This window comes from Xyrauchen texanus, chromosome 2 (assembly GCF_025860055.1).
Source record: "Xyrauchen texanus isolate HMW12.3.18 chromosome 2, RBS_HiC_50CHRs, whole genome shotgun sequence".
NCBI classification, from domain to species: Eukaryota; Metazoa; Chordata; class Actinopteri; order Cypriniformes; family Catostomidae; genus Xyrauchen; species Xyrauchen texanus.
Genome location: NC_068277.1, coordinates 36331602 through 36356300, shown reverse-complemented (window position 1 = coordinate 36356300; position 24699 = coordinate 36331602). Strand labels below are relative to the sequence as shown.

The following is a 24699-nucleotide window of genomic DNA, read 5'->3' as shown; positions in this document are numbered from 1 at the left end:
AGTAACTTGATGTAACCCGCACACACACACACAAGACGAGACAGTCACAATGTCGGAGGAAAAACTGCTTTAATAAAAATAAAGCAGGCAAAAGTACATAACAGGGTAAATCCAATGGGAGAATGGTCAGGGTAACGTAGGGTCAAAAGCCGGGGAATCAAAGAGAGTAAAGGGGGCAAATCTGGGAGAGTAGTCGAGGGGAGCGAGGGTCAAAGCCGGGGTAAACAGGATCGAGAGGCGGGTAAACTTACAAAGGGAGTAGTCAGGGGTACTAGGGGAACAAGAGAGCTGGCAAGCTAAGGGGTAACGAATCAAAGGGGGGTCAAAACTAGACGAGACTAGCGGGGGGCAAAGACACGGGAATCTAAATACAATAACCAACGGGTGTGAAACGAATGTGCTGTGATATAAATAGGGGAACTAACGAGCGGAGCAGGTGTAACGAATAAAGGGGTGATTGAGACGAGTGCAGGTGAAACTAATGTGCAGGAGGATTGGAAGCGCGTGAGAAACTCGAGGAAGGGAGATTGCCTACGAGCATGTGAGCGAGAAGGAGCAAAGTGGGCGTGAGGGCTCGAGCGAGCAAAAAGAGCGTGAAAGGTCGAGGGGGCGGAGTGAGGGAATGTGCGTGTGTGTGTTAGACGATGCGGGGAGAAGCAGAGGAGCGGGGTTCGTGACACTTGAATTGTTTTATTGTGTTGCGTTTAATCAACTTCACTCTTTAAATTTTCAAGAACATAATTTTAACTGAAACTTGGCAGGGGATTTCTTTTTCCAGCATGATTTGCATGGCAATCGATAGGGAGAGTAAATGTTAAAATTAAGTGTTATATAATGTGTCTTTGCGCAAGATGAATGTGAAGGGGGAGACTCGTTACTGTTAAATGTTTTATGTTATTTAGAAGAGTTTATGTTGGTTTAAGTTTGTGGAGGTTAAAACTATGGTGAATAATGAAGCTTGAGCTTATGTTGAGGACAGGTTCAATTTAAGATTGCTTTACAGATTGATTGATTAAGATTGATTATGCTGCACAAGATGCAGCATAATCAAAATACAGTGAAACAAAAACATTCGTCTAGCGCGCATTTACATAGAAAAACAAATAGATGTTTGCAAAAGCGTTCAGGGCGATCAGCCCCTTACAGTTGTGGAGGTCTTTGGCTGTTGCGTCTTGCTCTCTTATAAGCGTTTCTCAGATTAAGCAATGAGTTGTTTAAATGTGGTTATAGTCTGTTGTGTTCCATCTGTTTGAAAAGAACATGACCTGTGCTCATAGTCTGAGCCACTTCACCACCGAGTTCAGCCGAATACCACCGCTATCTGGGAATATTGCTACTTTACATACAACTGTACTGAATAAAAAACAATGTGGTATTTTATTTAGCTGTTATTATGAAGCTTGAGTCAGGAGTAGCAAGAATCAGTGCAAATGTAACACCATGTGAACTGTTTATTGATGAGTTTTCCCAAAACACATACTATTTATCATATACTGTTTCATACTATTTATTTCATTTAAAAAGTACAATACTTCAAATCCAGGTCATGCTGAGTGACTCCAGCCAGGTCTCCTAAGCAACCAAATTGACCCATTTGCTAGGGAGGGTAGAGCCACATGGGGTAACTGCCTCGTGGTCACTGTAAAGTGGTTCCCGCTCCCGTTGAGGCGCGTGGTGAGTTGTGTGTGGAGAATAGCGTGAGCCTCCACATGCGCTATGTCTCCACGGTAACGCGCTCAACAAGCCAAATTATAAAATGCTGCGATTTGTCCCTTTGCCACCCGGATTGAGGCGAGTCACCATCACGAGGACTTAGAGTCAATTGGGAATTGGACATTCCAAATTGGGGAGAAAAAGGGGAGAGGAAAACATTTAATCAAATAAAATTTCATGGTTCAGTCAGTACTGTTTATTTTTGGGTTCAGCACTATTTTACTTGTGTTATTTTTTCATTCAGTGTCAATTTTAAAAACTATCAGTTGATTAATCGGCAGGTACTGCCCAACTTATTTATCAGTATTGGTAAAATCCACTATCGGTCGACCTCTACTTTACAGTACATTGTTTTACTTGTTGAGCAATTGCTATGCTAAAAAAAGAATTGTGTTTCCAATTAGCATGCATTTGGCATGCTAGCATTCACTGTACTAGCTAGTTCTAGCTAGATAGTTTTCTTCCACTTGAAGTATTCAAGTTGAGTTTACAGCTTGATCATTTTAAGTTCAGCCCAAGAGTTAAATTTAATGTTAATTCCCATTAAAATGTAATTTTTTTTTAGTTCTGATAACTTATTAGGAGTTACAGAGTGGGGTTCGCTTAAATTAATGATACAATAAGGAAAGAAGAGGCAAAACATTCTGTGTTTATTGAACGTAAACCTTTTTCTCTCTGAACCAGACAAGCGCCCCTGGCGCACATGAACATACACTTTCTATGGCAAGCCCCAAAGGGACGAATACACATCACACATATTCACAGGGTGAAGCCACTCCATGAATTGCATCCTAATTAAGTCTATTCCGATTGTTTCTGTTTAAACGTTGCTTCTGTTTTATTCCGGTGAGCTTCACGTTGATTATGTAATACATGATAGAATATATGACAGGGAATCGTTAAAGAAATGTTGGAGACAGTCATTGAATTTGTTACCTCTTTTCCATTCTTAAGCAGTGAGTGTGACAAACCATCAAGATTCCAGCAACAACAGTGCGACATTCCCTACCATTATCAAAAAGATCAAATTGGTTAGTGTGTCACTAACATTAAGCATGCAGTACTGACATTCCAGTCAGTAATTCATGTTGTCTGGGATGTCTGTTCTGCAGTTAGTATGGGGTGCTTATGTAGGTCACTGCACTCCAGACTCTTTCATCCTCACATGTAGGAAAGTATGTAGAGTAAGGGTACTGAGGGGAGTTTAGGGAGTCATTTTTGGATTAGACCTCTAGCTAGCGAAGACTGGTTTGCCGTGCCCTCTGTGCTTGGGGGCGGGCTAGCATATACATCCCTCTCCTGAGATCTGGGAGCATGTAACTTTATACGCGTAAGCAAGAAAACAGACGTGGCAGATTAAAAAGAATTTAGTAGCAGGTCTTATTCTGTCAGCGCTCATAAATGTGCGCAGTTTATTGTCTCGCTGGTGAAATATGGCACCTGTAGGTGCTTGTGTCTATGTGAAGGCTTGAACTGACTTAAAAATGTAGTGATACTGGTTGACTTCAGTTCACAAGATTGTGCAGAACCCGGATTGTTTCTTGTCTGTCTTTCATTCCTTGTTTTAATATGATTATTGCTGTGGTCTGTGAGTGTAAAAACTGAATGTGACAGAGTAGGAGTGAGAAGGTGACAGAGAGAGAGAGACAGTCGTAATTAGGTTTTCCCGGGTTTGATGAAGTTTCAAGGCTGTGACCCAGCAAAGAGTTGGCGACTGTTCATGGATAACTATGTATGTGTGTTTTATGTGTTTGTGTGTCTGGCCTGGGATCATGCAGAACTGCCATCAGCTGTGTAAATTGTCCATCAGCTCATGTGTTGTGGCGAACAGACATAAAATACAGACACAGAGTATTGTAGGACTTTCCACAACATACACAAACATTTGTGTTCACTTACTCCCACACTCACATGTACAGATACATGCACACATACTGTAATGACAAACAATGACACATTCAGTACCATAATCTAATTCAGGTACATATTGAATCTTGTCTCAGGATTAGGGCTGCACAATTAATCAAAATGAAATCGAAACCGCGATATGACCTTTTGCGATTATTAAATTACAACGGCTGCGATTTAATTAAATAAATAGTCTGCTCCCTTCAAAGTTTATTTGCGCTGCTCAGTCCAGTCTATATTAAGTTAGCGCATTGTTACAGTGTTTTCAGAGCGGTTCTGTGCTCCACAACTCCCTCTCATGCTTAGAGTGACCTTGCGTTCAAACCAGAGGTGGCGAGAGCGTAAAAATTCACTCTGGCTGCCCTGCCAACAACGCTATTGAAAATGTGTGGATGCTCTGACGTATTTGAAATAGGCGGCAACATTCGTTCTGAATGCTTGGTTTTGTGAACTATATTTAAAGGGGCCACAAAACATCCAGACATGTCGACCGGTATCTTTTTGACGACATATCACAAGTAGCGTATATCCTCATTAAATATTTGAATATATTATTATATAATATTATATAAACAATAATATCCACTTCATCAACTCACCTGGCACACTAACAATTTCAGACACCTTTGTCCACTCATCGTTTTTTTATTTTATTTATATCCTGCGTGAAGCGTTTTTTATTATTATCTGCGGTATTAGCATCTCAGTCTCCGCAAGGCACAAGTATCATAATAATAACGTGGAATACAAGATGGGGTATAATTCAAACATCTTTATTAAATGATTGCTGAGCAAACAGCATTTTTTGTTTACCTCACGAGAGAGCGTGTTGCACTTATTACACACCCCGCGGAAACAAGTGAAATCGGAACAAATATTACCAACATCCAACAAAATGAAAAGGATGGAACATACATATAATAAATCTATATCAAATCTTTAGTTACTAAAATATAATGCATTGCTAAATTAAATATAATAAAATAATGAATAAAAATAATTAATTCAATGGTGACAAACTAACCATAAATTTCACTTTAAATTGAATTACACCAATGGGTTATCAGTTCAACTTCAGTTTGACATTAAGCCTCATTCTTTAGGACTATCATATATACAGTAAAGAATAGTTTGTATAAGTCTACTAGTTTTTAAGGCCTAGAATAAAGAGTAACATTTATATTTTGTGTATACTGAATTATTCAATCAACCAACATTATATTTGACAGCAAAAACTTGGCATCAGTTATGGTTTTACCAACAGGGAAATGTAGTTAACATTGACATTGAGCAGAAAGCTTAAATATAACCAGTTTTGTCAGCTGCTGATAAAATGTTAAATGATCAGCATCGACTGATGAGATGCAAAATGTAGATCGTATCAGATATTAAAATCCTGATTGGAGCATCCCTAATATTCAAGTTGACTGTGTTTCAAAAACTAATTTTGATGATTAGTGGGATGAGACCCTATCACAAAATGGACAAAACAGGTACACGGTGGATGGTAACATTTGAATATGAAGAAGACTTTATTTCACTGTTTATACATTTATTTGTTTGTGGTTGAACTGAAAAAAGGTATCTCAGATTCACGGGTATGAATATGAAGAAGACTTTGTTTCACTGTTTATACATTTATTTGTTTGTGGTTGAACTGAAAAAAGGTATCTCAGATTCACGGGTAAGAAAAGAAAATGGATTTGATGTCAGTAAAACCAAACAGTTACACTGACATTGTACAGGTACTTGTACACTAGGTACTAGCAATGGTAGCAAAATAGCATCAAAGCGAAACAAATGGACAACTCTCAAACTGGCACTCTCAGCTTCCTTTTCCCTAAGTACTTTATTAGGAACACTATGGTCCTAATAGTGTAGCCCATCTACCTCAAGGTTCAACATTTTGTGCATTCTGAGATGCTATTCTGCTTACTACAATTGTACAGAGAGTTAATGTCAGCTTGAAACCAGTCTTTGACCATTCTCCGTTGACCTCTCTCATCGACAAGGCATTTGCATCCACAGAACCGTGCTCACTTGATGTTTTTTTTTTTTTGTTGTTGTTGTGTTTTGGCATCATTCTGAGTAAACATTTGAGATTGTTGTTCATGAAAATCCCAGGAGATCAGTGGTTACAGAAATACTCAAACCAGCCCGTCTGGCACCAATAATCATGCCACGGTCAAAATCACTGCACTGTCAACGCGCAGAAAGTTTGTCATGCAGGAAGTGTTTCAAAGTCTTCTAATTGGCTAAACAAAGAATCTGACCTTGTCCTGCGGTATTTTTCCCCCCAGCTGTTTACAGAGCCCAGGGGTGTTAGAGATATGTGTGATATTCATGGCATCTATTTTTGACAGGTAATAGGGACATTTTCTGCATGTCATTAAAAAAAAAAAAAGTAACTTACAGCACCTTTAACTCCTATTCACGTTGTGTTGCATTGAACGTTTTCTTAAAAATTCACGTTGTGTTGCATTGAACGTTTTCTTAAAAATAGTGCAGACAGAATGTGTCCTGTGTGAATGGATTCTACAGGACACATTCTTGCATTATGTTTGCTATTTTTTAATTGTTGGTCGATACATGTTTTGGGCAGCTTTTCAGCATTTCGTGCTGTTTTCAGTCTCATTGCTCTTGAATGCATGAACGGTTCGGTACTGTTTTTCACTTTTGCTGTTCTTTGTTCTCATTTAACTCTTTATTAACATTTACATTTTAATACTGAATTCATGTACTTCTACAGATCAGTTTGGCTTGTGTTAAAACAAAAAAGTTCTGGTTGGTTTTCTGCAGAGTGTAAAACACGGTGTCTGGAAAATAGTTTCTGGATGCTGGCAAAGATTGAGTGAAGGCCTTGTTGATGTTTCACAGGCTTTTCATGATGCTTGTGAGGGAAAATACCCACACCAGAAATGCCATTGTTCCATCTGTTATAAACATTTATAAACACTCTGTAATACAGACCAGAAATAAATATAGACATAATATGTGTTCACACTGGGTCTCAAGAAGTTCAAAGAGATGATTTTCATTTGTTTAAAATGCCAATAACTACATCTGTGAAATTACAAAATAACGCTTTTAATCTAATCTAAAGTCTTCACATGCAAACTCTGTTCAAAAGACTTTTTTTTTTTTCTTCTTAGTGTTTTCAATTGCATTATTAATGGCACTCAGTGTCCATACATTAGAGAGTGACCTGAAGCACATGGTCACATACCCTCACACCCGCTTTGCTGCGTGTGTGCAGATCCCTCTTCAGCTTCATGTTACAAAGTTGAAAAGAAATCAGCCACTATTGATTACACTCTTCATGGCCAATTAGCCTGTGATGTTTTCAGAACAGCATGCAAAAGCTATTCATTTAAAGCACAGTCTCCAGGTCAGTGTAATGCAGTGTGTTTCTGTGTAATGGAGCTGATACAAGAGTGTTAGCCCTGTGTGTAGCGTGTTGTTAGTTGTCCTATTTGTAAGGTTGGCTGTTCACTGACAAAAAAAGGACCAAAAGTACCATGGATATTTGGAAATGTAACATGGTAATTCCACAGGATTCTTTTAAGTACATTGGAATACCATGTAAATACTGTGTGTATGGTAATCATACAGTAACATGGTTTCCATCAGGAAGACTCGCAGACTTGAGTGAAATTGAAGATGCCATGAATTTAAAACAGAAAAGTAATGTCTCTCTGTCTTAGGCCCCGTCTGGCGGTCCAAAGTTGTAGTACTTGGAACTCATATCCTGCCGGAGATAGGAATTGTGGATTGCAGTATACCTCGAAGGGTGGCAGTAGAAGCTGGTCTGTGGAACTTCTGCAAAATGAGGGAGGGAGTCAGAGATTACATTGAAAACCCCAGGAATGTGTCTGGCTGGGATAATGAAGTTGCAGGAAATACTCTGCCATGTCAGACGTCTCATAAGGGATATGATGGTTCGAGGAGGACCAGCCTTTATTGATTATAGTGACGACTGCGGAATTGTCGCATAACTACGATGCCTTTGTGTGTCTGAATGGAACCCATATGACGCTGGCCGTGACGATAGGTGTGGAATAATAAAGGCCTCTTTTAAACTTCTCTTGTTGATGTAGCTTGCTGTGTCATCACAAAACGCAGCTGCAGCAGTTCTGGGAATGTATTTCCTATTTCTGTACTCAAACATATATGTTACCCCATATAGGGTAAAGAACTATTTCATTGGAGGGTATAGGGGAATTTTGTTTTGCTGGACCATATAAAGAAGTGCTGTACGAATAAACGTGGAAGGATTTGATAGCTTGGGTCTCTGTGTAATTTCTTTCTTCCCTCAGCTGAGCTGCATCGAGAAAAATTTATTAAATACATTAAATGATGAAATTATCTAACAATGGGATTCATTTCGAAGAGAGTGGATGGAGCATAGGAAGCTATATTGAAAAAAAGTATAATTCTGGCCATTTCCCTGTGAACTATGATCCTAGAAAGTAACCCCTGAATCCAATGGAGGGAACCACGTCTGTGAATAGGGACATGTCATCCGGGGATTCGCAGCAGCCATCATCGATTGATAGGTAGGAGAGGTTGTCTACGGAATGAGCTAGTGTGAGGAGGCGGGAAACGAAGGAGTGGCATTGAGGAATGATAAGCATGGCAAAATTGAGGTGACCTGATAGGGACTGGAGATTGCGTTATGAGACCCAAACTGACCAGAGAACGACGTCCAAATAGACCTAATCCTGTCGTGTTTCTTTAGGCAGGGAAGCTTGCGTGTTTAGAGAATAGAGCATGATGCCTAGAAATTCGAGAGTCGTGGCCGTTTTTTTTTTTTTTCCTTCTTCCTCAAGCTGGAGCAAATACGGTGAGAAGAATAATGTATCAGCTTCCTAAGAGTTTTGTTGTTGGCTGTAAAAGTGAACAAGAGTCTTCATGTACTGAATAAGTTTTGCGAATATTTGAAAATCTCTTTTCCGAATGTGCTGATTCCACGGCTAATGAGCTAAAGTTACCATTGCCTCTGACTGCATTCGCGGAGACCGGATATACATATATATTCATACATATATAGCTGAACACCGGTATTTACGCTGTCAATAATATTGGTTCTGATTTGTTGTTGCTGTAGTGTCTGAAGCTGAAAAGGCACAGCCCTCTTCCGGAAAGGGGGCGGGGAGTGGAAGCTCATTTGCATTTAAAGAGACATGCACAAAATCAGTGTATTTTTGATTCCACTCTAAAGAGACATTTATAACATAGTATAGTAAATGATCCGTGGGGTATTTTGAGATGAAACTTCACAGGCGCATTCTGGAGACACCTGGGACTTATTAAATCTTGTAAAAATGGGCATAATAGGTCTCCTTTAACAGTAATAAGTTTATATTTATGAGCTTGACTTGGCACAGGTTTTATCCAGTGATTGACAGACCTGCTTACCTGCTACTAAAATGTAACGTCCCTGACCATGCACATTAAAAGGGAATGGCTCATATCGAAATGCTTTGATACTTAAAAGTAATGTAGTTGGGCTGATATGACTGTTAGACTCTGAGCTTTGTAATTTGGGACATTGATAAAGCCCCAAGTGCTTGAAGATCCCCATAGATTGAAACGTGGTCTGAACAATGATGAGTGAATGATTTATGAAGACATGCCATACGAATTTCTGCACTTTAATGATGCCCGAATGATGATAAAATGTAAATATGCCATGAGATAGGATTCACTCGCTGTTGTCACACTGCAGGAATTAATCTGATGAATAAGGGGATGTGGTGCGGAGCCTACCGCTAGGTGTTAGAGGCGCGCCACAACAGTCGGGCGTGCGATGAGAACGTGGAAGTACGTATAGAGAACGAAAACGCTGCGTTTTATGGATCGGCATTAATGCGCCCTTGGAGGCGCTCGGGGAATATCACTCGAAATATTGTACCGAACGAAATAAGTTATTTATTTCACCAAGGTCCCTTTCACAAGGCTTTGGTGAAGGCTATATTAACCTGTTGATACGTATTTGTTCGCACTCGGGAGTGACGTCACTCTGCTTACATTTTATATATAATTTACCATCTATATATGTAATTAATGTTAATGAATTATACATCTTTTTAAAGGTCTAAGGGTTCAACATTGATATCCGGTCTCTGTTGCTTGATAGCAATCCTCCTGAAACAGCAATTTGTTTATTTGTGCCAGGAGTACAAATGAAAACATACAAGATCAAAACGGGACTTCATACCTTTATTATGAAATTGCGATCGCCAGATGAATCCAATTCGCCACGCTTGGGTCAATTGTCCACGACAAGGGTTCATTCTATGACATCCAATAGCACTTTTGTCCATAAAAATTATAAATCTGAGAAATATTGATATGTTCTCCATTGTTTACATGAGATCTCACCTGGAAGTTTGAAAGAATTTTTATTAGTGAAGTCAAGTAAAATTATATCCTTGAGGTAGCCACATTCAGGGTATTCTGTAATACTTCATGCCATTTTTTATGTATGTTTCCATCCAAGTTTGCAATATCATCTTTCTTCTATTGCTCTTGTATCTGTTATTGTTTCTTATTGGTGATGCTCATATTTCTTTTTGCTAGAAATTTAAAAATATAAAAATGATTGTAAAGGGATTAATGGAAAGGAGGCGGCTGTCGACACCTTTGTGCTGTCCTACACAAAGGTGTCGGACAGCTGCCCGTAAATATCTCTCTCTGTCCCACTGCAGTCTCCAGTTGGCCTTTATCCGTCTCTGAGGTTTGATTAGCCTGATTAGGGGCCAGGTGTGTAGCATCACGACCCTGCCCCGCCCTCCGGCCTGTCACAAATATTTAGCTGTATAAATTATTATTGTTACTTTTATTATTACTATTATGTGGTTGAGCCTGTTTCAGCTGATTTTTGGGAATTGTGGGGATCCAGAGACTCTGGTGGGGATGAGAAGAGATGACGCAAGAAGGGTGATAATGTGTGGGGATGTATAACTGCGGAAGAGCTTTATAGAGCTTTTTAAAGGTCTCTCAGATGGGCAGACAGACGCCACCGTGATTGTGCTAAACGCCTCTTGGAGGTGAACTTGAGGAATTAGCCTCTTAAGATCCTTGCCATTTTTGGGGATTTCCGCCTGGATTTGGCCTACCCAAATTAAAAAGCTTCCCATTCCCACATACTTTGGCCTAAATACACAGTGTCATTTTACAGGAAACCCTTTGAAGTTGCATAAAACACTGCTAAAAATTAAAAAAAATTTAATATATGTTGTCTGAACAGTAATAACCCTCCTAAAAAAAGAGGCGCTTTTTGATTTTTTTTATATAAATTCATTTTTGAAAGTGTATAACTCAAGCCCTGTTTGCCCTAGCAGCATGTAGACAGTTTTGGCTGTTTCCACTAGATGTCAGCAAATACCTGAAAAAGGAATTTTGTATGTATCATGTTTTATTTAATATCTATTTAAATGTATCTGAAGGGAGGAATATTACCTTTTTTTGGTGTAATTTCCGCCTACCCAAATCTAAAGTCTCCCCATACCCATATAGGCTACAGTGCTATAAATGCAAAATCCCAGTGTTTGTGGCTAACTGTGCTGTCTAGTGCGAGTAGCACGGCAAATATTCAATAATTTCACTTGTATGTTTACAAATGTTGATTGTATACTTCATGATTCATTCGAAGTGTATTAGATATGTGATTATACCTCAATAAAAAGACTTATTCGAACTTCTTACTGGCAATGAGAGCTTTCATTTGATACATGGTTTGTACATGTGCGTCATATTTGAGCGATATGAGAAATATGCGTATTCAAAAACGCACATAATTATGACGCTACTTTTGATGGGTGGAACTATGTAATTTATTGTAAATAAGTTACTTAGTGTAAAACAAATGCCAAAGTGATGCATATCTCAAGAAAGTAGACGTTCTAAGCTTTCAAATGGTACCAGATATGAGCTCATAACAACTCCACATACATTTAAAATTTGAAGTACATTATTACTGACGTCATTTTAAATCCCGGATCCGGGATCGTGGATTTTAACTGGTTTTAATGAGCTTCTCACAGCCCTCAATGTCCTGTGTAATAACACACAGTCATGTATTCACTCTCACACACACAGCACACTCATTTGAAAGGGTCAAGTAGTGTTATTGGAGCCTCATTCCAGTGCTCTACCCAAACTTGACCTTGAAGCAGAGGGAAAGAATGAGTGAAAAAGTGAAAGCGAAATAGTTGGAGAAAGTCTGTTTTAAGAAAAAGAGAAGAACTCGTATTTAAATTATAATACAGCCCATCCATCATCCAGACAACGCATAATTTGCTCATTCCCCTTGCATGCTATCGAATAACCTCTTGAGCATTATGGTGAATGTGTGCTTGTGTGTGTGGCTTTGTGTCTCTAGTGGGCAGTGTATGGCTTGAGGCACTACAGAAGGACATTTAGTGAGCCTGTCTATATTAGATAAAGACAAAGCAGCCCCTCATAGGCAGGAACAGTGTATGTACACATATTCACACAGCTGCAGAGCTTCAACAGAAGTTGCAGGGTCAGTCTGGGCATGATAAATGAATTTTCTGTGAGATAGAGGTAGCAGGTGTGTGAGAGACAGGAGTTTTACTGGACTGATGGTTGGTTGGGAACATGACAGATATGTTGTAGAGGACTGATATGTGTGGAAAAAGGTAGGATGGTTTTAAATTAGACTCCTCTGCTAACAAAGGGGAAAGGAAGAACGAGGCACTGACCCTAAATCACCTGTCAAGAGAGTACAAGAGATATTAGTATCTCTGCATCAAATCTATATTTTTGGAAACTTGAAATGATGTAATTTTTAGGATGTTGCTCGGCAGCTGATAAAGGGCCAATATCCAGGATAACCACACCTGCAACATTCTTATTTATGGATTGTGCTAGACAGACTCTCATCTCTCATGCAGGCTCCATCTGTCATAATATAGAGTGTAACTGTGCCTGTCCACTTTTACAACTGTTTTGGTTCAGGAAGTGTTTTTCCCATAGGGATTTCAGAAGTCTTCATAAAAGCATTCAAAGCCATGAACCAAATCAACCAGCTCTGAATATATCACATCACAAAAGTTGATTTCAAATTAACTTTTGAAGAAACATAACAAAAAACAAAAACAAAGGTACAATACTGCGTACTTAACATATATATAGAGGGAATAAACTACAATCCCTAATAAAGTGCACAACGTGGTCTTCTGCTATTATAGCCCATCTGCCTCAAGGTTTGTCAACTTGAACCAGTCTGGCCATTCTTCGTTGACCTCTCTCAACAACAAGGCGTTTCCATCCGCAGAACTGCAGCTCACTGGATGTTTTTTGTTTTTGGCACATTCTGAGTAAACTTTTCAGTTTTGCGTGAAAATCCCAAGAAATCAGCAGTTACAGAAATACTCAACCCAGCCCATCTGGCACCAACAATCATACCATGGTCAGAATCACTGAGATCTTGATTTTATGCATTGCAGCTGCCACACGATTGGCTGATTAGATAATCGCATGAATAAGTAGGTGTACAGGTGTTCCTAATGACGTGTTTTTTGAGCTTGTATATGTAAAATATAAGTTTATTATAATATTCAGGTATTTACAAATATAAAAGTAGTTTGAGAGTGTGGGGAGGTCACATGGGAAAATGTAGTCGCTGCAGAACTCGTTTGGTACAGTTTTTGGCCTTGTTTTGGCCAGGACTCTGATTGGTGGATCTTTCTCTTCCAAGATTTACGGGTAATGTAGTTTTTCACCAGAGGGCACATTACAGAAAGATCCTAATTTTAAAATCCTATCTTATCTTTTTCGTAACCATTATTACCATTTAGAACAAAATCAATTACAGAATAAAAGTTCCTAATTGCATTATCTTAACTACAGTAAGTATTTGCTTCTGTTATATGAATTTGTGAAAATTCCTAACTTAACTGATCAGATCTTAACTTTAGAATTTGAAGTTAAGATCTTACGTTTTTTTGTAACACGCCCCAGGAATTTAACTATTAATTATTAAAAATAAATAAAGCTAAAATTACGCAGACTTCTGTCTTCAACAGGAGCATATGCCATCGATTAACAAACTCGGAGCTCACGGTAGATCTGTCTATAAAGGTTTAATTTATTGTTAATTATCAATTCAACTATGGAAAAAATTAATAGACTTTTACTAGACTAGTCTATTAATCTTCCATGTTTTTCATTCCTACAGTGTCACATCATCCGTTCAGTACATTTACCTTATTTCTTCTGAACTTTGGTCTAGTGTTTGAGCTGCATTACTCATGGGGGAGATTCAGGTTCAGGTCCTGATTCCATTTTCCCACTCTCTCCCTTATAATATGTTGTTTCTATAATACAAAGCAAATACAAAATACAAATACACAATACAAAAAGCAAAAAATAAAGAAGAGATGACTTATATCTGTGTATTGTTTGTTGTAAATATGGTCATTGCACAGTTTGGCACAGTGTATGGCTTTGTCATTTTTGCAGCATTTTCCTTTGAAGATAACTTTCTCTCTTTCTTTCTCTCTGTCTCAGCAGAACCCATTGGATGAAGGTTGTGCAGAGGGTATCAGTGATGATAACTATCATTTAGAAGGTAAAATGTCTCACCATACATGTAAAATTCCCTCACAGCTCTAATCACTTCCCTCCCTAAATAGCACGGCAATAAGGTTGTCATCAAGGTTTAGATAAAGACTTCAAGGTTTTAAAGTTGATATTCCATCTAATCGCATCAGTCTGAGTGGGGATAAAATTTCTTATCTAGGCTTTAGGTCAAAAAAATATGTATTTGGAGGATGGGATGTGAAGTTTTGACCAAGCAAATTTGAATGATCGCTTGGTGTTACAGCATCTGGCTGAGTATTTCAGTGTGTGTCTGCCTGTTCTGAACAATCACTTTAGCTATTAAACACTCACCTCACTGATTCTGAACTCCAGGTGAACTTTTAGATTCAAAGCAAACTTTGGGCCAAGCAATCCAAGCAATTCTCTGTGCTGTATAGCATGGTTTTTAAGCTCTGTCACTGGTTCTCTGCAGCCGGCCTCATCACTCTGTGGGGAAGGACTTTGAATATTGCTATGTGTGTTTGCACTTCCTTTGTGTGTGTATGTGTGTATCTGTGTTTGTACGGAGTGTGTATAGTTTCTTTGTGGCCATTTGTTAGTCCTCTAGATAAACACCTCCAGTATATTGTGAGCTGGCTGGCAAGCTGGCTTTGGCCCTGGAGCTCAACATTGCCTTTGAGTCTATGGCCCTGATCAAAAGCCCTGATCTGATGCTGTTTCCCTCCAAAAACCTGTAAAAGCTCCCTTGGATGACTGCTCTCATCCTCTGGTGCTTTTCTTTTCTTTATTCATCCTCCCTTGCCTCTCTCTGCAAAGGGACAAGACAGGTCCTCTTTGATCTGAGCGGATCAACGGAGGAGAAGTGAATGAGAGAGAGGAAGAAATAAAGAGAAGACACAGCGAGAGAGATTCTGTTGTGTCTGCCTATCCTTTTGGCTCATACAACAAACACTGTTTCAGATTTGACTTTGCTTAATTAATTAGAGATTCTGTTTTACAGACGGACTGATCCTGGGCCAAAAGGTTTGAGAATGGAACTTCAAAGAACAGGGATTTGGGGCAGGGGGGCGGGGGATTTAGCCTGCAGGACCCAGCCTGGTGCTGAGCTGTGTCCTCTGAGCTGTGTTAGATCTGCTCTCGTTTAAAACATCTCCATCTTATTACACACAATACACAAAGCGAAAAACTGCTTTTGAAATTTGGGTATTGAGGACTAATCCTGACAGCCATTGTCTAAATCAGAGCAGGCCTCTTTTACATTATTTATTTTTCAGTGGGTCATTCTGAATTTTGTTGTGAGTTTCAGGCATATACTTAAATAAGATATCAAGGATGTGTTTCTGAAGTAAGGCCTTTTTTTAGTCAGGCATATGGCTAATTTCCCACAGTCCTCTTTCAAAGGAATAGTTCACCCAAAAATGAAAATGTATTTCACATTAAAATCGTTCCCTCTGCCGTAGCTCTCAAATCTTATTTGCACTTCGGCATATTTAAGCAGTAACGTCTCACGCGAGAACCAGTGGATCATTGACATCAAACCTGCCACAACGTGCCTTGAATTAAGCAACTTACATTTTGGTTTGTTCCCCAGATAGAGTTTTGTTTTTTCACAGCGTTTTTTTCCTCATCCAACCTAAGCACCTTGGGGAGTTTTTCCTTGTCATGGATAGATTGCTTAGTGGGCATTGTAACCCTCCCTTCTTTATAAAGTAGCTTTCAAATAATATGCATTGTGAAAAGTGCTGGCACTACAGCTAAAAGTTTACTGATTTGGAGTGTGGACATGGGCTGCTGTGTCCATCAATACCTTCCCAGGCACTATCAAAGAGTGTAGAGTTAGAGTAAATAAAACCACAATGTAACGTAGTTCGATGGAAAGGAGGAGGCGAGAACTGGCTTGGCAATGTAAATAATTATTTAATTATTTAATTTAATTATAAACTTAAACAAAAGACAACAACACACACATGACCGTAAATGATCTCTCTCTCCCCCGCACCATCCTCCGCAGTCGGCCTTTATCCCTCTCGGAGGCTTGATTAGCCTGATAAGGAACCGGGTGTGTAGAATCATGACCCAGCCCCGCCCTCCGCCCTGCCACATTCCTCCCTCGTCCTCTCAGGCAGGGGAGCCCCCGCCATGACGTACAACCCCCCCCCCCTTTCCCTGGGGAAGGGCGTGCCCGAAGCCTCGTCTGCCGGCAGGTCATCCCCGTCCACCGGGATGAGGGAGGGGACAAGGGGAGGGAAACAGAAATAATAAAAATGGGTGGGGGGTACCTGTACACCCCTACAGATTAAAAAGGTCATTTATTTCGACTGTTATCACCATTGTTAACAATACCCGGTAAATTCAAATTATGTTCTTCTGTGGTTGCGTTTATTGTTGTTGTTTGATTAATATATTTGTTTCTGCTGACTGTAATCTAAATTGCCCCTCGGGGACAAATAAAGTTACCTTGACCTTGACCTTGCAACAGTGTAGTACCTCCCAAAAAACACTGTAAAATTTTAACCAGAGGGAAAAGGCCAACGCGGAGCGGCAGTGAGAGAGAGAGAGGAGAGAGAGATGAAAAAAAAAAAAGCGTACTTTCCGGTTCTCTGATACACCGTTGCATGGTCCTTGATCACTCCTCCACCCTCGACAGCCGCTCCTCCCCGGGCGGACCGGAGTCAGACCCACGACCCCCTGGCGGACAGAACGCCCCTCCGCGTTCCCGGCGACTCGTGGGGACACTCCTCCACCCCTGCAGTGGCCCTACCGCTCCAGGCGGTCGGGGAGTCACTTCCCTCCTCCCCTCGTGGACGGCTCCCCTCTGCGTTTCTGGGGGATGGCAGGGCTCTCCTCCGCCAAAGGCAGCTGCTCCATCGCTCCAGGCAGTCAGGGAGTCCAGTCCCCACTCGCGGACGGCGGCCGTGACAGCAGTGTCGAGGACTCTGCAACGGGTATCCCTCCTCCTTCCCGGATTTCGGCACCAGTGTAACGTAGTTCGATGGAAAGGAGGAGACGAGAACCGGCTTGGTAATGTAAATTCACATTCAATTTATCTCTGCTCTAGTGCCTTTGGTACCATGCTTGCACTGTCATGCACATTATCTTACGTGTTGTATGTTATACTGTACAATATCTACTTGCACAATCATGCACAGTATCATTTACTATTTATGTAGTTGCTTGGCTATTTTTAGTTTTTTTTTTATAACAACTTGATGCCTTTACTATAGATTATATTTCACTAATTGTTTATATACCGACACTGTCTACTCTATTGTCCAGAAAACTTGTATTTTTCTTAAAATTTTGTTCCTTGTGTATTTAATGTGTAATTTGTATAATTTCATGTGTAACTATTTGTATGTCTTGCACCTTCGCTTTATCTTGGCCAGGTCGCCGTTTCAATTGAGAACGTGTTCTCTACGTGCTCACCTGGTTAAATAAAGGTAAAATAAAAAAATACAAAATAAAAATTATATTTTAATTATAAAATTAAACAAAAGACGACAACAACACACACATGACCGTAAATGATCTCTCTCTCCCGCACCATCCTCCGCAGTCGGCCTTTATCCCTCTCGGAGGCTTGATTAGCCTGATAAGGAACCGGGTGTGTAGAATCACGACCCGGCCCCGCCCTCCGCCCTGCCACACACAATATGTACATTTGATTTTTTAATTCAAAATAGTATGTCTTTGGTCCAGTGTAATATGACATGTCTGCAATAGAAGAGATGACATAGTAGTTTGGTCCAAAAATAGCTGTGTGCTTCCTAGTAATTCTCCCTTTATTCTTAAATATCTCTCTCTCTCTCTCTCTCTCTCTCTCTCTCTCTCTCTCTCTCTGTCATATCTTTGACTGCTGAGAATGAAATATCTTGTTTTGAGAGTTCTTTGAGCACTTCTTTTAAAGGTTTCCTCTGTGTTTTTTAATCTGTGTTCCCCCTGTAGTGGCCCTTCCCCCTGAGAAGACTGACAGCTACAGTGCTGAAGAGAGAATGCAGGACACTGAGGGGTCTGTCCCTGTCGGACCACACAAACAACTACAGTTTGAGGTCATTATAAAGCACATACACACATACTTTTACAAACATATCATACCCAGCAGGGCATATTTCAGCATGTGCTAGTTACTATTGAAATAATGATTATCCATTGTTGTTTATTAATCAGGAGTTAGAGTGTGCTGTATCAGTAGAGGAAGATAACAGGCAGGAGTGGACTTTCACCCTTTACGACTTTGATAACAATGGCAAGGTCACAAGAGAGGTAAGACAGAAACCTTTGTGCTGTGAGATCTGTGACTAATGTTTATTGTCATGGGAAAGCCCAGCATTAATAGGATACAAAAAATGGATGCCGCTTACTGTGTGTCTTGTATGTCTTCACACAGCTTCTATGTCTCTCTCCATCTTTCGTTCAGTTATTTATTTTCCCTCTCACTGTCTCACTGTGTTTTCCTCAACTTAATACTTGCTCTACGTTTCATTGATTGTGCTAAATGGTGTCAGATGTATAGGGTGTTTTGTGTGTGTGTGTGTGTGTGTTTGTGTGTGTGTGCGTGCTTTCCACTGCCTTCAGCATCTATCTTCCTGCCCAGAGGCTATGGAGACTGATTAACACATTATGGATGTGTCTGTGTATGAATAATTAATAATGCATGCATCTTATTACATCTTACAGTACAGGCTTGCGGAGAATATAAAAGACTGTAATCGACTGCCTATTATCAATAAAGATCTCTCAGTTAAACAGAATATAGTAATAATTAATTTCATGTTTTTTCTCCCTCTCTCTTTGTTTTCCTATCTCTCTCCCTCCAGGACATCACCAGTCTCCTGCACACTATATACGAGGTGGTGGACGCTTCAGTGAATCACTCTCCCAGCAGCAGTAAGACCCTCAGAGTGAAGCTCTCTGTCGCTCCAGACTCCAGCCAGAGATGGAGGAACTGCACTCAGACCAACACGGGTAAAGAGAGAGTTTTCTGAGAATAAAGCCGTGTCCACACTAATACATTTTCATTTAAAAACACATTGATTTTTGACCTATCATCCACATTAGAATGCTGCTTTCCTCTGCAGAGAATGGAGACTTCCAAAATGCTCTCTTTTACCACATCCTTTGGAAAAAGATGAAATTAGGGAAAACTAGATTGAGGAAAATTTAGGATTGAGTTTTCAATCGAAAACAGATAAGTGTGGACGTGGCCAAAGACTAAAACATCAGATATGAGAGACATCAGGGAAAATTCACCCCTAAATGAAAAATCATCTACTTGCACTCATTCTAAACCTGTATGACTTTATTTCATGAAACACAAAAGGAGATGTTAGGCAGAATGTTTACACTGTTTTTTTCATACAGTGAAAGTGAGTAATAGCTGGGACTGTCGAGTTCCAAAAACGGACAAAGTAGTCCTTATGATTAATGCACTACATTCCATGTTTTCTTAGCCAGACAATAGCTTTGTGTGAGGAACAGACCAAAATGTAAGTTTTCTTTTTTTCTTCTCAAAATCTGCTTTATGCCTTAAAAATTTTGTTTGAAAATAGCCAGACATCCAGCACATTCAACACCATATTAGAAGAAGGTGGAGAGGAAAGTGCCTACAAACGTCATCGGTTCTCGTATTTATCGTGAGAGCACCATATTTGAATGTGCGGAAGTATGAACATATTTTGAGAGCTAGAGTAGGGAGCAAGATTTTCTGTAAATAACGACTTATAGGTGAAGTGTTAAATTTGTTTTAGATGTTTACATATACTCACTGAACACTTTATTAGGAACACTATGGTCCTAATATAGTTCCTGATATGGTCTTGTGCTGTTGTAGCTCCTCAGTTGTGCAACATTCTGAGATGTTATTCTGCTCACTACAATTGTACAGATTGGTTGTCTGAGTTACTGTAGCTTTTCTGTCACCTCGAACCAGTCTGGCCATTCTCCGCTGACCTCTCTCATCAACAAAGCATTTATTTCCGTCGGCAGAACGGCATCTCACTGGGTGTTTTTGGCACCATTCTAAGAAAACTCCAGAGACTGTTGTGCATGAAAATTCCAGGAGATCAACAATTAAAGAAATACTCAAACCAGCCTGTCTGGCACCAACAATCATTCCATGGTCAAAGTGACTGAGATCAAATTTTTTCCCCACTGCCGCCACATGATTGACTGATTAGATAATTGCATGAATAAGTAGGTGTACAGGTGTACCTAATAAAGTGCTCAGTGAGTGTACTTTTCTTCTATCCCAGCTTAATGTGCTGAGACAACTATAAGAAATCAATTTGTAAGTTGACTTCATAGGAGAGTGTAAACGCTGTGGCACATTAAAACATTCAGTTTTATGTTTGGCTCAACAAATGTTTTGAGTTTGAGGTGAGACCACTTGTTTGTTTGACCAATGAAAGACGGCCAAGTGCTTGGAAACCTGTATAAAACAGTCATTAATTTTTGCAGTTCTCATTGGTGCTGCTAGTGACATAACATCTTTAGATTTTGGTCTGCCTCTAACAAAAAGCTGCCTTAGAAGACTTTTATGGAATTGTATGACCTTTTTGGAGCTTGAAAGTTTAATTTACCTTTCAGAATATCAGCCTGGACATTCAGCCTTGTGTAACATTGAAAAAAAAAAAGTGAAGGGTGAGAGTGAGTAGAATTTTCATATTTGGGTGAATTATTTTGTTCTTGTTATGTTCTCTACCACAGTGCTGCCCTGTCCCATGTCATAATCATTGAATCACCTGTAAGTTGAGTTCATAGTCAAAGGCAGGAATGATAACAGAATGAAGACGAGAGAGACAGACAGACAATACAGCTCATTGCTTTTGAAAACTATCTTATTCCTCTCTGAAATTCTTCTGTGTATTACACTCTTTAGCTTTTTGGAAAATAAATAAATCCACATTTAGCCTTAACTTCAGCTGTTACTTTTAAAAAAAGAATGTGATGTTGAGAAGAAAGAACTTTGAAGAAAGAGAACTGTTTCTGTTTGTTTAGTGCTGTCATTTGGGCTATTTATACCCATCATGTATTTGAAAGTCTCTTTGAAAACAGCCACTGTCTTCATGCAAATTCACAAGTGTTTGTGTGTTTTTTAGATTTATATGAGGCCTGAGGTTCAAAATAGAATAAATTAAGCATTGTTGTTTTTTTTTTCTTCTGTATGAAGTAAATATACAAAAAACAAGAACAAAGGTTTAATTTTTTTTTATTTCAGTTGGTCTTTAAAGCTGCTGCAGAGTGTGTGCAACTAAATGCCGTTCTCTTTGATAAAGTCCCTCTCTTTCTCTTTCTGTTCCACCTAGATACTCCCCATCCCAGACATAAGGAGGAAAAGTGCATTGGGAACTTTAAAACTTCAGAGAAAAAGTCAAAAGTGTTATTTAGGTATGTAAGAAGCTTTATCAACAGGCCACATTATCTTTACAGTCAATTTCACTCATTAGAATCTTTCATTGTTGCATAAAACTACTAGAGTTATTACATCTATGCTTCAAAAGAGCATGTCAAAGATTACATTTGAAAGAAATGTACATAAAAGTGAGCAATGATGCAGTCAGGACATGATGCTGTTGTATTAGGCGTTACCATGGCGACCACCACAACCAGCAGGGCTGCCAGAGACATTGTGTAGATGAGAACTTGGAGAGACGAAACCATTATCTTGACCTAGCCGGCATTGAAAACTACACATCCCGATTTGGAACAGGTGAGATCTTCATCAAAGAGTTTTAATGGATCCAGTACATTCTCCACATGATCTAAGCTTAAATCTGAAGTTTGAAACTTTTTCAATGTTATAATACTTTCCCCTATCCCAGCTTAATATACAGAGACAACAATATGGAAGCCATTTATAGGTTGAAACAGTTAAACCTGTGTCTCTGGCGATGTAAAATAATTGCTCTATGTAAGTATCTGACATCAACATTGACTAAAACAATGGCATGAGTTTGAGGCAGTACTAGTTTGTTTGATCAACATCAGCCGTGGGCAATATTCAGAAAAGCTTTTTGAAAACAATATCTATTTTTGCAATTCTGTTTGGTGGAAAAAAAAAAAAAAATGGTGTGTATAATTGTATTAATTTTATACTTTTTCATTAATTTCATGAATTTAATGAATCTGAATTGAAAAACTACAAACCAATAAAATAAATCACACTTTTATTGAAAGTAACACACCAAAATTGGACAAAAAATATATTAAAACTATATTAAATATTCTTCTTCTTTCAGTTCTGTAAAAATCTAATTTTACAGATTTTATTAACAATTATCCAAATAATGTAAAGTTTTAGAAAACTATTATATGAAAAACAACTGTCAAGTAATGAACTTAGCTAACATCTTTCAAAAAGTTTAAATATGCAACAGTAATTTTAATTAAAACAACAGGCAGAACACAGAATGGCAGAGGGCCTCTATTCCACTGATCTATATAAAACTATAATATATAATTATATATATATAGATCAGTGCTCTATTCTGTTTATGTAAACGTATGTACACTTTAAATGAAAATGATTGTGCAAAACAGCAGTAATTGAACTAAATCCAACCTCAACTGTAAACGACAGATGTATCCTCAAGTGAAGAACAAGTGTAATGTAATTGCTATACACATCATATTGGACCGCTTTCTATTTAACTACAAGTGACAGTGTTTCTCTTCAAGAACAAAAGTTGCTAAACTTTCTGACAGTCTCTCCTGTCAGAAAGCTCATCAAGAACATGAGATGCTGCACTGAACAGTCTCTCGCTCTCTGTGCTGGTGCTTGGGCAGATAAATACCTGTGCGCAATCCGCGCAAGCAAAGGAAAGCGGTCTTTGTTTATGCGCCTGTAGTCAAGAGGATTGCCGCTTCTGGCATAGTTCAGCTAGATACGCCTCAAGTTGTGGTGTAGCTGCGCTAGTTGTGACACTTTCCTGTAAAATCACTTGCTGTACTCTGTATATATATATATATATCTTGACATTTCTGCTGAATAAACACTGCAGATCGCAAATTTGATGTCCTTATCAAATTTGATGTACCCTATAAATTTGAAGTGTTGCGTGCTGGGATGTGCATATAGACCCATCTTTCTTATTAGAATAGACATTATTTCTAGAAAATGTCAATTTCTTTTCAGTTTTTGTCAATTATAAATAAAGTAGGCTTTATATTGCAGTATTTATTGTAAGATTTCACATTGCCTTCCAGTTATTCTTAAGAATACATCATTTGTTTTCATTATACCTTGTGGTAAATGTTTGCTTTAATAATGTTCATAAAAATAACCCTTAAAATAATAATTGTTGTTCTTTTTCTAGCAGCTCCTGCCACAGAGCCAACAAAACCCAACCAAGCCACCCGGCCATCCAATCAAACACGCTGTCGTTCTCACGAACCCGAGAACGGCCATGCTTACCCCGCTCACCATCGGCGTTTACCGACTATCTCAACGGAGAATCCTGCCCTCCTCACCCGGCACACACACACATTCCATTCCCCCAAATCACACCGTACCCCACCTGCTCAGGCCTCCGCTGGTCGTTTGATGAAAAGAGGAGCACCCCCTCCCTCAGCAGTGCCCAGCCAGACCCCTCCACACCAAAGCTCAGGACCGTACCGACGACACAAACAGAGGCCTAAAGAAGGGCTCCACTATCGGGCTATGGGTCCGACTGTGACGTCCGGACCAGTAGTGGAGAAAGAACATGTGAGGGATCTGCCCAGTCTGATGCTGTATGAAGGAGGACTAGCTCAGGTGGTCCAGCGGCATGAGCATCATCACCATCATGAACATCATCATCACTACCATCACTTCTATCAGTCCTGAAGAGATGATCAGTCAAACAGTGTCACACAGGCACATACTTACAGGATATTGATAAGAAGAAACACATGGAATGGCCAACTTAAGGCTGAGAAGGACAGAAGGCATCATAATAATGCCGACAGACTGTGTATGTCGGTATGTGTGTGCATCTGTATATATAAATGTGTGTGTGAAGATTGTGTGTGAAGGTGGTATGTATGTTTGAGTATGTGCTCACTCATGTATTCAGTCCTGTCTTTGAGAGCAGGGGCTTTGGACAGATTTACAAACTAAGTAAGGGCTCTTTCTCTCTCTCTCTCTCTCTCTCTCTCTCTCACTTTTCCTGTCTCTTTGCATCGCCCTCTCTCAATGCTTATCTGAAAATCTGTATGAATGTCTCAATGCCCACTGAGGTTGAAATGGTGGTCAGTCGTGTTAAATGAAGAACTCTGAGTTGTCAAACCACTTTTGAAGGAATACAATTACAGGTGAAACTCGAAAAATTAGAATATCGTGCAAAAGTTCATTAATTTCAGTAATTCAACTTAAAAGGTGAAACTAATATATTATATAGACTCATTACAAGCAAAGTAAGATATTTCAAGCCTTTATTTGATATAATTTTGATGATTATGGCTTACAGCTTATGAAAACCCCAAATTCAGAATCTCAGAAAATTAGAATATTACATGAAATCAGTAAAA

The 24699-nt window shown here is 39.3% G+C and overlaps 1 protein-coding gene across 2 annotated transcripts in view; it reads left to right on the top strand.

Annotated features, from left to right (window-relative positions):
- LOC127618519 (protein naked cuticle homolog 1) overlaps positions 1-24475 on the top strand; it is a 43516-nt gene extending 19041 nt beyond the window's left edge. The window contains exons 4-10 of one of the 2 annotated variants that reach the window (XM_052091022.1): positions 14164-14221; positions 18139-18242; positions 18361-18456; positions 19011-19158; positions 21498-21579; positions 21774-21901; positions 23511-24475. In XM_052091022.1, the coding sequence (XP_051946982.1) occupies positions 14164-14221; positions 18139-18242; positions 18361-18456; positions 19011-19158; positions 21498-21579; positions 21774-21901; positions 23511-24016 (1122 nt within the window). In that variant the 3' untranslated portion in view covers positions 24017-24475. Of the gene's footprint in view, positions 1-14163; positions 14222-18138; positions 18243-18360; positions 18457-19010; positions 19159-21497; positions 21580-21773; positions 21902-23507 lie in introns of both variants that reach the window. The other variant, XM_052091014.1, reaches the window with a different exon arrangement.
- The last annotated feature ends 224 nt before the right edge of the window (positions 24476-24699 follow it).